Here is a 13889-nt window from a genome sequence, read left to right on the forward strand (position 1 = left end):
TCATGACATTTAAGCTTCAATACATGTACCTAGCTTTGCACGGTATCGGCATCGCTACAACTGTAAACACTGCGAAGCGACTGCTCTAACAGTGCACATAAGCTAAATCTCTTCTTAGGAGATATATTTTTACAAAGAAAAAAAAAAGAAAGTCGAAATATTTTTCACTTATAATGCGCCGTCCGCGGCTGATACCAAGTGCCATGTTTACTACTAAGTGTCCAAATTGTTCTCACCCACTATAATTGCAGTACGCGATCAACCATACGTGTGTGGATTCTTCGATTGCATGTCGAATTCTCTACATAAATGGATTCACGGTTTGGGCCTGATCCAATTAGCCTCTTTTTACCAAAACTATGAGATCAACAGCATTCTAGGCTAAAGGCGAAGGTGATGGGAGCATCCTCAAAAAGTGCTCATCTTGGAAACTCATATTCGGCCAAGGTAAAGGCCATGCTGACAACTAGCCTAGTTTATTTCTAAAATAAACTACCCAGCCGAAAACCCTTTTTCATTGTTTATTGTCAAAGATATTTGTGTACTGTTGAAGCAAAAGATTCTGGTCAAAATCTTGCGCTATCTTTTCAACCGTTGCAGATTCAGGATCAGATTTTGCCAAATCCAAGTCCATCATGAATGTTGCTCTAACCTCTCCTGGTAGCTGGTAGCCGTTATTGTTGCCATTAATATCGTGCAGCAATTGCCGTGCAGTTGGGCTTGTGATGTCTCCTTTACGCAAAGCCATCGATAAAAGGGCTGTCGAGATAGCTCGTGTAACACGCCAACACGGTCGAAGTCGTTCGTAGCCATAGACGCAGAGCAAGAAGTAAAAGAACCAGTTTTCATCTTTAGGGTGGTGTAGAACAGCGTTGGCCAAGTAAGTCAAAGCGGTATGCCATAATATCGTGTAAGATGATGAGGCGAAGTTGAGCCTATAATTTATGATGAGCTGTTTGAGCTGGCGAGCCGATGCGATGCACACATTTTCCGGAGTGCTATGAGGACTGGTGAAGGTTTTCAGATGCTGATTCTTTATGTCGCTAGACATTGAAAACCTAAACAAGTCGAGGATGGCGGCATGAAGCCATATGCTAAAGATATGATTAGGGCTTGGATTGAATGGTGATGCATTCACTTCAATAACATGATGTGTACGTACTGTAAAATTTGTACAAAATGCGGGCTTCGATCGTTTCGAGACAGTTTTGGCGGTAGGCGGTTGCTCCAGGCTAACAGTTCACGAAACTTGAATTCTGCAAAGTAAAGAGTTCTTCGGTCACCCGAGAGTGGCCCTTTATGCCTGTACATTATAGCCAATTCATGTAATATGGACCAGAACTGACAGAGATAAGGGAATACCCCTCCCATATACGGGGGATCAGGCTCGACTTGGGGATTATCTGAGTTTTCGGGCTCTCCTGTTACATCTGGTTGTGGATTCCAAGGGATAGGTAGTTTAGGCGGAATCTTGGGGCATTGCAGGCCTGGTTGGCGGTAAAATAGAGACATGTGACTGTTGAAGGTGAGCGTTGAGATTGCTTACTCGAAGTGACGGGGTGATGAGGATGTGAGTACTCACGTAATCCAATTGAACGATCCCCAAGCCGCGTACAGCTGCGCAGTCTTCGCTGGTTCTGGCATGGACTCGATTTGTTGTTGTTTGTGGTTTGCCCCAACCCCAAAGAGGCCCATACGGACGGCCATCTGGGATGCTTCGTTGAGATATGCTAATACAACGTGATCTCTGCCCTGGCCCAAGTAACCTAAACTCAGAAACTGTACGGCTGCTAAATTCAGTATTGAGTCGTAGCTGCGTTGGCGTTCCCAGAGCGACTCCGCCTCGGTGCAGAAACGAACTGACAGTGAACCACTATCGGAGTCTTGATTACTATTCAGCTGCTATTCCTTCTGTTAACTCATGAACTGTAGTAACCAGTTGCATTTATATGCTAGTACTTACGCATGCCCAATAAAGAAGCGCGTTGACAAGCATTGGAGAGCAGTAGTCTGTCTTGCCCGCCGTGAGGCTACCTACAAATAAGTTTGGCTCGAAGAATCCCAAGAGGGGGTGATCTGTTTCCAAATATAGAGAGATTACACGAGCAGCATACTCATTACTAATTATCACATTCGTCCAATTGCTTATATCTAATTGGGCGAGACGACTGTCGCAAAGAGGAGGTTCGGGTACTGCTTCGGGCTCTGCTTCGGGCTGTGTTATGCCTTGCAAAGACTCAGTACCCGAACCTCTCCTCGCTGTATGTACAAGCTGCTGGTACGTGGCCTCTTCTAGAGTTTCTAGGCTCAGACTTGGTGTTGCAGGATATGCATTTGGATACTGAGGTCCTAGCTCCAAAGATTGAAATGCATCGCTCATCGTTGCCGCTTCGAAGCTGGGATCAGAAAGCTGCAGAGCGCCAGCTTTGCCTCTTAGCCTGGAGAGCACAGCGGAAGCGTCACTTTCTTTTTTCAGACTCCTTAATCTGTCCAAGACTTTGTCGTCCGGAAGGTCGTTCAGCAGGCGAATTACTTCGAGAAGTAGCGATTGAGACTCTTCCGATATTGCAGATTCATCCCTGTACACGCAATCGCTCTGTGTATTCTCACAAGCTGAACAAACTGGTCTTTGGCCGTCGCACTGGGAATGTTAACTTCAATCAATGATAACTTTGCATCTCGAATAATAAAAAATCATACCCGGATCTTTCTGCGACGGCAGGCGTTGCAGGCTATTGAAACACCTACACGACGTCTCTTGGATTCTAATACCCCCGAGGAGGCGGCCCCAGCATCCGGGGTGTCTTGTGAGCGTTTGGGAGTGATGGATACGTAATTATGCATGGTTGTGATTCATAGACTCATGATAATTAACTGAAATAGCATGGAACGGCACTTGAAATAGCCTTTGAGAGGAAAGGGTATTGACAGCCCTTCCACATGCTCTGGTCACATCATGCTGACGATGCTCAGAGGCTGCAGTGCTTGTGCTGGACGCTAGGGCTTAGCGTCAGAAATGGCTGAGACATGACAGCATTCTAACAGCTATAGTGGACATGATCTGGCTGGCGAAATAATGTGGTGATCTCATAAGTTGCCAGATTGGCATCATCTTGAGCTCTGAGCGAATCAGAGGGCGGTCATCATTTCGATCGCCATGTGGGAGCCGTCGCGTGCGGCGGTTGAGAAAGGGCTGGAATTCCATCTGGTATCCGGTTAATCTGACGGCTACTTCATGCTAGCTGTATGTTATACGTGTGTATAATGAAGTCTTCACCACACAACAGTTGATAGTGTAGCGCTATTCAATGTGCCATGCATGTCATAAATACTCTTGGGCAGCGACGTCGATAGATTCCCTACAATCAGTTGTCATCGTGTCAGTCGCAAATCATTGGCCATCATGCCCATTGGTTAACATTCCAGAGGTGTAACCACCAAGACGACGACCTTTATCAACTCATCCAACCAATACACAAAGGTTTCGGTACAAGAAGTATCACACGCTTGATTTCTGGATCCTGTACGGATATATAGCATTAAATAAATTATTGCCAAAGAGATCCTCCAGGCATTGATCATGAGAAAACTTTCAACATGATTCTATCCAAGTGGCTTGAAGCCATCCCACTAGATGGCATTGCGGCCTATTGGCACACTGATTAACGTGCAGCAAGTCCTTCCAATTATACTTCCAGAAACATACTGAATTAGCGTTAGCTGTCACTGAAATCACACCAAGATAGCATTGATCATGGTTAATATCCCAAGTTGACTATTTAGTACCCTAGCGACCGCGTGGGGTCAAGTGTGTCAACAGGATGCGAAGGAAAGCCTTTTATTTGAGATACTTAGTTGTCTAGTAGGTAATAGACACCTGGCTCTTTAGGTACCTGCTACTGCCCTTACTATTGATACTTCGTTCTAGGGTGTGCTACTATCGCTACCTCCATGGCGATATTCCTCTACTTTCTGGCATGACAACTCACGACATGTGTATGTAGCTTTAAATCTGAGGCACGGGATGCTGGATAACAGACTTCGGATACTGGCTCATATTCTTCCATTATAATGAATCAGCAATGCTGGACACTAATTAACCATCGTGGCCACTTTATCAAAATGACTAAATATTCATCATTAGTTGTCGCTGGTTTTCGGCTTCTTGTCTCGGCACTAATAAGCGACGCAATGGAACAGCTTTATTCTTCGGAAACTCTCTGTAGCCAATGTGAATCCTTTGAACACCTACATCTAGCTCCGTGCGGGTCAGGATTTGGCATCTCTTGAAACATATCTTCGGAGATTAAATTCGAGGTACTATCCTTTCGTTCTTCAAGTTAATTGACAGTCACGCTACATTCTATCTCCGACAGCGCCTACACTATCCCCGCAGCCAATGCCATGAGATGCGAGCCTAAATTTGTGAAGGATCCTTCAACATACGCATAAGAGGGGACCGTGCACCACCGTATACAACAAGGTTGGATGCCTAGAGCAGTCAGGCGATGCTTGTCTCGCCTTTCTAACCAACATTGACTCAGCCTCATTCGTGAAACCCCCCCTCCATTTAAAAGGCTTCACGCTTTTCACTCTTGCACTCAACATTTACAGCGTTGCATTTTTGTATTCCGCAAGCAACTCAGGTCCAACTTCATCAATCCATTCGCTATCTCTGCATCAGGTATTGTCTTCCTCCCAATTGTTTAAATTCTTCATTCACTCATATTGGAACCGTAAGCCGTGATGTCCATGTCCCAGCCGGAAGAACAAGAAGCCTTGGTGCCCAAGGTCGCCGATATAAGACCCATCCTGTTCGATGCATCAGAGCAACGACAATCTTCTATGGATGAGAGCAGCACTCAAGACGGGATGAGCAAAAACGATGCAGCAAAGCACCATGTTATCTCCGACGAGTCTGCACAAGCCCTGCAAGATGTCACCTCTCTAGAATCGCTGAGCGACGCCAATTGTCTGGTGGTAGATAAAGAAGCCGCGGGCTCAGACAAAGATACCATCGAAAATATGTCTCTTGGAGACTTCCAGATGCGCGAAGAAACTCCGGAACCTGCAGCTAGCACGCCCCTAGAAGGATATCAATTGCAATTGATGCGCCTCGAGGCACAAGGGAAAACCCCTCTGAAGGTGGCTCGTCAAGAACAACCGGAGCCCGACATTAATTTGTTACAACAAAAATATGAGTCGCGATGGAAGCTCCTTGAGGAGCAGAACAAAACTCGCCTTGTCATGGCTCGTCAAGAACAGCCGGAAGCTGCAAGTAGTTCAACCCAACCAGACTATGACCTGCAATTGAGGCTCCTCGAGGCGCAGAACAAAAGGCGCCTTGAGATGGCTCGTCAAGAACAATCCAAACTCAATACCCAGTCGCCGCACCTTGAGGCACAAAGCAACCAACTTTCTGAGATGACCCGTCAAGAACAACCGAAACTTGCAACCAGTTTAGCTCAGCAAGACTATGAGCAACAGCTGAGGCTCCTCGAGTTGCAAAACAAAAAGCGCCTTCAGATGGCTCGTCAACAACAATCTCCACTCAAGGTCCAGCCACCGCAGACTGAAATAAAGATGAAGGGGCCTCCAGAGCCTAATGTTATGGCTGTTATGCCCTCAACGCAAGGAAATGCAACCACGGGGAGCGGAAACATGATGGCAACTCTGCCACCCGGAGCTCGATACTTCATACCGGCCTCTAGCTCCGACCCGGCAAATCCAGTGGTTGTGGATATGAAGATGATTCCTAATTCAGAGGCCCAACCCGTCAGTAAACCCAATCCTGAAGAACAGGCAATGTCAATGCTAATAGCTTCCTCCAGACAACCCTACCAATGCCACCGAATCCTCCAGATTCTCAAGTTCTTGTTTTACAAAGGCAACTCAGAGTTCTCCAGCTTAAGAACCAAGTACTTACGCGACAATTGAAAGATGCAAAAGGGATCAATTTCGCTATATTCCACTGCTTTACCGGGCAAGAAGGGGAAGAGACCTATCTTGGGAAGCCACACTGGACAAAAAGTGGTGAGAAATATCACCTCAAGTCCTACCCACCTGTACTTTATCCCGATGCATACATTCTTTACAAACCTCTCGCATTCGTCATTTACAAATATTACTCGCCGGATATATCGACAGAAGACAGGGAAGCCCTAGAGCAAGGTCAGGTGCCAGAGCCAGAGCCAACGCGCGAGGTCATAAAGCTCTTTTCAGACGATATCATAAAAGCAGTAGAGTTATTTGAGAAAGAGGATGAAGAGGCATACAAGAAGCTTCCGTGTCTTTCTGTCGGGAAAGAGATGTCAGCGCCGTACCCATGGTGGTACCACTACCGCCATAATCGAAACAAAATCTCTAACCTACCCAAGACCGAACGCGAGCTCATTCACCTTTTGACCAATTGGATTGATGTCAATTATAGTGAGCTATACGACCGAGTTGATGAACAATTGAAGCGCGGCGTGGTTTCCGCCACGTCTTTGCCTTTCTTGGCCCAGCCTGGAGAGGTTTTGGTTCGTAGAGATGCAGAGGGCGTCGAAGCTTTCTTGGCAACGTCTTGGTTAGATAAAGAGAAGAAAAATTCTGAGATTCAAGTACCTCCTGAAGATCCGGACTGGACTCTCCTATCGGTACCGTCGTCGAAGAAATCCGAGTGGAATTGGGAGGTTGACGCTTGGTCATACGTGTATAGCGGAGGTTTTTATCGGGTGATGAGAAAACTCGTTATAAATCTTGACGTGGCTACAGCTGATACGGAAATTCCCATTGTGGGCTTGGATGTGTTTCCGCTCCGATTCGCCTCACAAGAGTTGCGAGAAACGCTGGAGCGGCGAGGCAAGACCTTCTGGAACAGTCGATATGGCAACTACCTCTCATACGATAACCAAAACAAGAACGAAAAGCATGCTGTGAGTTATCAAAATTAGTCACCATCTAGAAACCGAAATCTCTAATGCGTCGACGTAGCAGGAAGAGTGTTACATGCTAGACTGGCGAGGATACACAATTCCACCCTGTCTGCCCATGTGGGGTCAACGCGCAACACTTGAAACAAATGACTTGATACCTGATTTCAAGGTGAAATGCCGATATGTACACGTAGGTCTGCGTCCATCAGAGCCTGACGTGTATCTTTTCCCTCGAACAGCCATCGGTTACCATCTACAGCGCAAGGAATGGAGTACGTATTCCCATACTCGTGAAAGTGATATGCAGAGGGCAACACACTGACACCCTACAACTTAGATCACCTGAAAGTCGATCAAATCCAGGAGATGCCTTGGGATGAGAAGATATTTGGTAATATCGCTGCAGACGTCGAGATTAAAGAATTAGTTCAGGCTTTCATCCCAACCATGCTTTCTGCTGAAGAAATGGGAACAGACTGGATGTATAAGAAAGGCGACACCCTCATCACGGTCCTTCATGGAGGCCCAGGAACAGGAAAGCCATTCACGACCGAGAGTATTGCTCAGCTATCACAGGGACAGATCTTGCGGGTGAAATGCAGCAAACCTGACATCACAGCCGAGTATCTGAAGTCAAGGTTCCACGATGGCGGACGTTGGCGCGCTTTCCTTATGTTCGAAGATGCAGAGGCTCTCCTAGAGCAGCGCTCTCTGAATGGCGTGCCATGTGATACGCTCGCCTCGGACTTTTTACGCGAAGTTGAGCTCTTTGATGGCCCCCTCATCATCTTAACTTCAAAGAGTGCCGGTGATCTTGATGAGTTGCTCAAGTCACGCTCACGGGTAACTGTACACTACGAAGCACTGACCCAGCCACGACGGGCACAGGTCTGGCGCAACTTTTTGAGTCAACTCGACCCCCTGGGCGAAAAGAAAATTGACTTCGATGGCATTAATACTCACATGGGCGAACTGTCAGAAAAAGTGATGGGTGAGCATCATATCTGCAATGTCATTACTACCGCCTGGCAGTTGGCTCAGTTCCAAGGCAAAATGATGACCATCGACCACTTGAGATATGTCAATAGCTGGGCTAAGCTTAGTGAGGGAAGGACTCTCGGCTGGCTCTCGTTTGGCTCGGGTCTCAACTTGCCAAATAACAAGCGGTGAAGGCTATGCTCAAGATAGTCTCCCGAATATCGCTCATTCCGTCTTTTGAGTACTCTGACCAACAGTTTGACGACCAACAGCTTTACGGATTTACACTCTTACGGATATACAGCTTCACGACCAACAACATGAGCCATTCATTAATAATGCGACACAACCATCAGCCAAATAACCATAACGTTCACAAGAACAGATTGATCAATAGTTTTCATAGTCTCTTCCAGTATGATCATATTTTACTAATATTCTATATTTATCCAATCAATATGATGAATTATCTGACAATAGCTCCTCCTCAAACATCAACCAACGATGGACCGGTGAAGGATTTTCCACCATGTTTAGAGAAACAAAAGAACCTGCCGATTTCAGACTAGTCTTCATTGTCCATACTCAATTTCACGTTGGTTGTGAAGGCTGTGCTGCCTCCACGTTGAATCCTCTTGATACCGGGGAAAATGCGTGTTGTTAGGTTGACACTGATGGATCATTCAGATTTAGAATATTTTGGGGAGATAGTAATCAGCACCCCAACTACGCTATCCAGCATCCCATGTCTTAAATTTAAAACCCCAGACCTAGTAAGTAATATTTGAGTATCACAAGCTAGAGAAATATAACCATAACAGTAGAGGTCAAAAAAGAAATATTATAGCGACAGTAGTAGAAAGTAGTGATAGTGCCACATACCAAAAAAGCTCGATATCTACAATTGACTAGGCACTAGAGAAAATACAATTGATCAACGGCTTTCCCAGCATCTTGCTTCGACAACAGAAGCCCACACAGTCACTAAAATGCCGGCTAAGTAGCATTCCCCTCGTTTTATTACAAACGCGGTGCCATTTTATGGCCTACATGCAGTTATATGTACAGCAGCCCCGCTGCTCGGGCATCAAGCCGAGCAATAAAATGAAGGCGTTAGGCGCCGTTGGGTCTATCTTAAGTTCACACATGTATAGATATGTACATGTACAGTACTCCAGATTGCAAGAAGTCTTCTTTATCTCCAATGACGCTGTCGAATCTCAACATCATTGCATTCTCAACTGTTCATACACATCGTGGCGCAGTGTCCCAGGTATAAGGGAGCAGCGCCGAACTGAGCCGATATCACGGCTCATCAGCACAATGTCCACCTTCCACCCCTTCCCTCGTCTACCAACTGAGCTTCGCCTTCGTATCTGGAGCTTGACAGCGTTCCCTCGTATGATACACGTGAAGCGACAGTGTGTAGGTGACCACGGGGAGTTTGGGCTGCAATATATGGCTACGTCAACGCCTTGCCCTCCGGTGGTACAGGTCTGCCAGGAGTCTCGACGACACGCGCCATATCGGCGAGCCTTTACAACTGGTGCTGAACCGCGGTACATCTGGGTCAACTTTGAGTCTGACATGATTTGCAATGACGGCAGCCACGACCTATTGAATCTTGAACCACACCAACAAGATATACAACGACTTAGGCTCCCCATTGATGACGAGTTGGCTTACGACTACATCATCAATCACGGCGACCAAGAATTTAAGAAGTTCACCAATATCAAAGAGATCTACATCGCAGTAGACAGAGAAATCGCGGGCTTTAGTATTGAGTTTCTAGCAGCCACTGTGAACAAACATAAATGCTTCAATGGAAATGACGACAAGGTCAAATTCCTCGACGTCGGGTCAGGTTATATGATGGATGCCAATCAGCTCCGCATATTCAGTGATTGGAAGAATTATTATTCTTTTGATACTCATGGAAGAGCAAATGTAGACACCTTTGAAGGGGTCATACGGTTCATGCGATTTATTGGCAACATTCTCACATTGTCGGAGATGCATACCCTTGATGATGAAATGCCAAGTCTGAAGAGGACCAACAGCATCTAGAGCGCATGTATACGAGAGGAGTCGAGTGATATCTTTTTTCTTTTAGAGCCGTAGTTCAATAGATACAATACTAACATCCCGCAGCATTCAGATTCGCGCCTGTTCGTCTTCTTCATTCTAAATATAGTAAGGCACGCTTCCTGCGTTGATCTGTTGGTCAGCAACTTTGTGTCTGTATACGGGTATAACATGCATTTCGGAAGATTAAATTAAGCTAATTCGATCCTGTAGATGTATACGACGTCATCAGAGGCTCCTCAGACAAATCTGGCAAATTCGGGCATGACAAATGGACTTGCATTTATTTACTATTTTACACACTATATCTACAAAGGAACTATTTCATAAAGACCTTATTACTGTGCTTCAATGTCATGTTGAACATAGATGACGCCCCGCGTTTCTGTCACAGCCTTTTTTCCAGGCTCATACTTGATGTTTGTCGTTACCGTCGGAATTTCAGCTCCATTGGTATGGAAGCTCTTCGAAGACTCTTCTTCAATCTGGCTATACTGCTTTTTGGCGTATAGAGTGCTCCTGCTATCAGCCTTGGATCCAGCAGTGGCGCTCTGGAGGCGGATATTATTTCCGTCAGAGAGTTCAGTCAGTCTTGTAATGACCGGCTTGACGTAGGTCTTGAGCAGGGGTCCGAGGGTAGGAATGCAGGCAGCGATGATTCCGAGCCATAGTTCGAGCAGACTAATCAATCCGATGTCGAAGAGGTTGAAGACGAAATCGGTATCGTTGAGTGTCGAAATGGTAAACTGTAATCGCCATGCCATGATGCCAATAGTACTAGTCATGTTAGCTACCCGTATTATTGTCACGATCCAGAAGAAAAGCCACTTACATGAAACCAATGCTAAACATGACGGAGACGACCAGTTTTGAGCGAACAGCCAGCTGGAGACTCCATAGCACAGGTAGAGGCATAATGACGATTCCAATATCGACAACCATGTTTAGCGACACAGAAGTCAACTCCTGGACGACAATGTTGCGGCATGTTCCTCCCGGCACCGGAGCCCATTGCTGAGAGATGGGTTTGCATTGAGTCATGAAGAGAATCAGGAAGGCAACACCGTAGCAGGCGACGACTCCCATCATGATGTGCGCCCATAGCTTGAAGTTCTTTGTGCTAAAGATTCTGGTGTATAGCCAAAGAACCGATAGCTTAATGAAGACGGTCCCCAACAGCCATGTCACTCCACTCGCGAGGATAAGCTGGTTCGTGCTGTTTAGTTTGGGTCGCAAGATGAAAGATGATCGATGGATGGAGTCATACCTTGAACTGGACGCCGAATTCATACGGGTTGAGCTCATTCGTGTGCTTGCCCATGCCATTGTAAATGGCCCAAATGACGACTCCCTCCAAGGAGATGGTGTTGGCCTGAGTTTCTATTATTAGCGTCTCCATTTACATGACCAGCCAACAAACTATCCGCAGCCTCTGATTCCATTTGAGGAAATCGCAGGCATAAGGCGTCGAAAGTTGTTACCTACCAGGGCAAACAAGACCATGTAATCATCTGGAAGAAACTTCCGCCGGGAGAGAGCCGCCGCCCAGAAGCGCAGTCCGATGCAAACCGTGCACAGCACGGTGAATACAATGATCCATATGAGGAGCTGGATTCCTCGACTGCCTGCAGACATTGTTGCAACGGACGAACGACGTGGCAATGTGTGGATGCGAGTTGCTATTGTCGTTGGTTTGAGGGGTCGAGGAAGTGGTAGCAGCACACGAGGTGGGTTTGGCATAACTGCCTTATAAGTATAAGCACGCCCGACGGGGAATATGTAACGAACATCTCTGACTGCAGGGCATAATGCTACTCTGCAAAGTGCACATGCGTGGTGCACTTACAAATGATACACAATCAACTGGGGGAAGACAATATCGCATCGTATCACGGACGCGATGGGGGGGCGTGCGGTCACACCAGCACATCAGAGTGTTCCCGCAAACCTGCCCGTTGCAGCATCTGCTACCACTTTGTCCTGCCTCTCCCGAAGTACCTCTACTGGTAATCTACATGTACTCACTTTGCCTGCTGCATGTACGCCGTAAGACGGGTGGGGGTAAGGATCCTAGCCCTTATCAACCCATGTCAACCATGTAACCCTGCTGCATTAGGATCTCTGCACCCACAGACAGGTGCTCGACGGACAGACAAGTCCGTGCGACGAGGGTTAATGTACATTGGGAAGCATTGTCCGTGTAGATAGCCACTCCTCCTACCAAGTTGCTCTCTTCCAAAGACTTTCCAAGGATTGTGTAAGCGCTTGGACTTATGGACCCGGACCTCGACTACATAAGGCTGCTTGTATAACCCGGACATTGACGCCCCCTGGTTTCTGGCGGACCAAAGCAACCCGATACCTGTATAAACCCTCAATTATTCCATCTCAGAAGAAACACAAAGTCTTGGGAAAAAAAAAGCACATACGCAAACTCCCACATCATGCAGCCTCCTTTGCCCTCTGCTACGCCAAGCTGGCGCAATGACACTTACACGGCCATCTCGCCCACAAGGCCTGAGCTCAGTGCTTCAGGCAAGACCATTGTCATCACCGGTGCTGTAAGTCATGTCATATCTCGCCGATAGCTTATTTTGTTTCGGCCACTTGTACTCCGTTCATACGGTGTTCAGTGCGGCCTGACCTGACCCCCTCCCCCCCTGTTCACCACCACAATCAACCCTCTAGAAGCCAGCTGGCGATCTTCTTTCTCCACCCCAGCCTACTGAAGCTAGGAAATCTTACCGCAATGGAGTTGTTGCAATGGCCGAGTGTAATTGGTGGAGAGAATGGGGGATCATTGTCCCCGATCCCGGCTAATAGATTGTGCTAATCTGTGTGCGTCCAAAAGGGGAGCGGCATTGGCCGCGAGACGGCCACGGCATTTGCAGCCGCGGGAGCTGCCCGCATTGCCTTGCTTGGCCGGACGGAGGCGTCGCTAAAGGAAACTGCTGCCGCACTGCCCTCGTCTGTTTCAACCTCGTCCCATGTGGTCGATGTCACAAGCGAGGAGTCTCTGGCCAAGGCGGCTGGGGTGATTGGCACGTGGGATGTGCTCGTCCTGGGGGCTGGTCATGTCTCCACGCCGTCGAGTATTGCGGATTCGAACTTTGCTGAGTTTTGGCAGTCTTTCGAGGTGAGTTTCATATACTCTTACTGCTCTCCCCCCACGTGTTGTGGCGAACTGGGCCGTTCATGTCGCATTTGCTGAACCATTCTCTCTCTTCTCACGAACCACAGACCAATGCCAAAGGCACCTATGCTTCGCTTCACGCATTCTTACCCACTGCCAATGCGACCCATGCAGCGGTCATTGCGGTGACCACAGGCACCACAGCCCTTCCAGCAACCATGGTGCCGGGACTGTCGGCGTACATGTCGTCCAAGCTCGCACAGACGAAGCTGATCGAGTTCCTGGCTGCCGAACACTCGAACCTCTTCGCAGCGACCCTGCACCCGGGCATGATCGAGACGGGCATCTTCACCAAAAGCGGTGCCAAGGCCGAGGCTCTTCCCATGGATAAAGGTGTGTTTCGCTTGTGCTTCTGAATTTTCTTTTGCGACGGCATTCAAACACACGTTTTCTCTAACACGTATCACACTTGCCCAGTACAACTTCCGGCGCACTTCACCGTCTGGCTGGCGAGTCCTGAGGCGGCCTTCCTAAACGGGAGATCGGTCTGGGCGAATTGGGATGTTGACGAGCTCAAGGCAAAGGCAGAGGCCATCCAGCAGAGCCAGCTCTTCACTGCTGGTATCAACGGCTGGCCCTTTACCCCATAGGCGGGCTGTAGATAGATTCTAGACAGGCTCCAAGAAGCAATTAGGAAGAATGAAAGATGTATAGTTGAATATTTTAATTACTATTGAATCACTTTTTTAAAAAAAGAAAAAAGCCCTTGTCTT

General features: G+C 47.4%; 5 protein-coding genes across 5 annotated transcripts; 3 read left to right on the forward strand and 2 right to left on the reverse strand.

Moving 5' to 3' along the window:
* Positions 1-498: 498 nt before the first annotated feature.
* V8C40DRAFT_285362 (Zn(II)2Cys6 transcription factor) lies at positions 499-2906 on the reverse strand. Its single transcript, XM_083222358.1, has 5 exons — positions 2701-2906; positions 1964-2641; positions 1583-1902; positions 1163-1516; positions 499-1094 (listed from the first exon to the last, which is right to left on the reverse strand). The coding sequence occupies exons 1-5, from the start codon at positions 2842-2844 to the stop codon at positions 515-517; spliced, it is 2076 nt and encodes a 691-aa protein (XP_083076283.1). The 5' UTR covers positions 2845-2906; the 3' UTR covers positions 499-514.
* A 1840-nt stretch (positions 2907-4746) lies between these two features.
* On the forward strand, positions 4747-8087 carry V8C40DRAFT_273345 (uncharacterized protein; the record flags this gene model as incomplete). Its single annotated transcript, XM_083220472.1, has 4 exons — positions 4747-5775; positions 5832-6917; positions 6976-7189; positions 7255-8087. The coding sequence occupies 4 exons, from the start codon at positions 4747-4749 to the stop codon at positions 8085-8087; spliced, it is 3162 nt and encodes a 1053-aa protein (XP_083076284.1).
* A 907-nt stretch (positions 8088-8994) lies between these two features.
* Positions 8995-10335, forward strand: V8C40DRAFT_237457 (2EXR domain-containing protein). Its single transcript, XM_083214252.1, has one exon. The coding sequence runs from the start codon at positions 9000-9002 to the stop codon at positions 9963-9965; it is 966 nt and encodes a 321-aa protein (XP_083076285.1). The 5' UTR covers positions 8995-8999; the 3' UTR covers positions 9966-10335.
* V8C40DRAFT_237459 (uncharacterized protein) lies at positions 10122-11778 on the reverse strand. The gene is made up of 4 exons (XM_083214253.1): positions 11469-11778; positions 11251-11355; positions 10816-11189; positions 10122-10760 (listed from the first exon to the last, which is right to left on the reverse strand). Exons 1-4 carry the CDS (start codon positions 11721-11723, stop codon positions 10322-10324), a joined length of 1173 nt encoding a protein of 390 aa, XP_083076286.1. The 5' UTR covers positions 11724-11778; the 3' UTR covers positions 10122-10321.
* A 375-nt stretch (positions 11779-12153) lies between these two features.
* V8C40DRAFT_160900 (SDR family NAD(P)-dependent oxidoreductase) lies at positions 12154-13889 on the forward strand. Its single transcript, XM_083211460.1, has 4 exons — positions 12154-12544; positions 12835-13119; positions 13224-13509; positions 13594-13889. The coding sequence occupies exons 1-4, from the start codon at positions 12428-12430 to the stop codon at positions 13764-13766; spliced, it is 861 nt and encodes a 286-aa protein (XP_083076287.1). The 5' UTR covers positions 12154-12427; the 3' UTR covers positions 13767-13889.

The sequence above is a fragment of the Trichoderma camerunense genome (assembly GCF_050948025.1).
Source record: "Trichoderma camerunense strain CBS 138272 chromosome Unknown V8C40scaffold_4, whole genome shotgun sequence".
Lineage (NCBI taxonomy): Eukaryota > Fungi > Ascomycota > Sordariomycetes > Hypocreales > Hypocreaceae > Trichoderma > Trichoderma camerunense.

Coding starts and splice junctions, on each gene's coding strand:
- V8C40DRAFT_285362 (XM_083222358.1), bottom strand. CDS start 2,844: ATGCATAATTACGTATCCATCACTCCCAAACGCTCACAAGACACCCCG. Junction 2,642..2,700: donor GCCGTCGCAGAAAGATCCGG/GTATGATTTTTT, acceptor TAACATTCCCAG/TGCGACGGCCAAAGACCAGT. Junction 1,095..1,162: donor CATTTTGTACAAATTTTACA/GTACGTACACAT, acceptor TCATATCTTTAG/CATATGGCTTCATGCCGCCA.
- V8C40DRAFT_237459 (XM_083214253.1), bottom strand. CDS start 11,723: ATGCCAAACCCACCTCGTGTGCTGCTACCACTTCCTCGACCCCTCAAA. Junction 11,356..11,468: donor ACATGGTCTTGTTTGCCCTG/GTAGGTAACAAC, acceptor ATAGAAACTCAG/GCCAACACCATCTCCTTGGA. Junction 11,190..11,250: donor AATTCGGCGTCCAGTTCAAG/GTATGACTCCAT, acceptor AGCACGAACCAG/CTTATCCTCGCGAGTGGAGT.
- V8C40DRAFT_160900 (XM_083211460.1), top strand. CDS start 12,428: ATGCAGCCTCCTTTGCCCTCTGCTACGCCAAGCTGGCGCAATGACACT. Junction 12,545..12,834: donor CCATTGTCATCACCGGTGCT/GTAAGTCATGTC, acceptor TGCGTCCAAAAG/GGGAGCGGCATTGGCCGCGA. Junction 13,510..13,593: donor GGCTCTTCCCATGGATAAAG/GTGTGTTTCGCT, acceptor ACACTTGCCCAG/TACAACTTCCGGCGCACTTC.
- V8C40DRAFT_237457 (XM_083214252.1), top strand. CDS start 9,000: ATGAAGGCGTTAGGCGCCGTTGGGTCTATCTTAAGTTCACACATGTAT.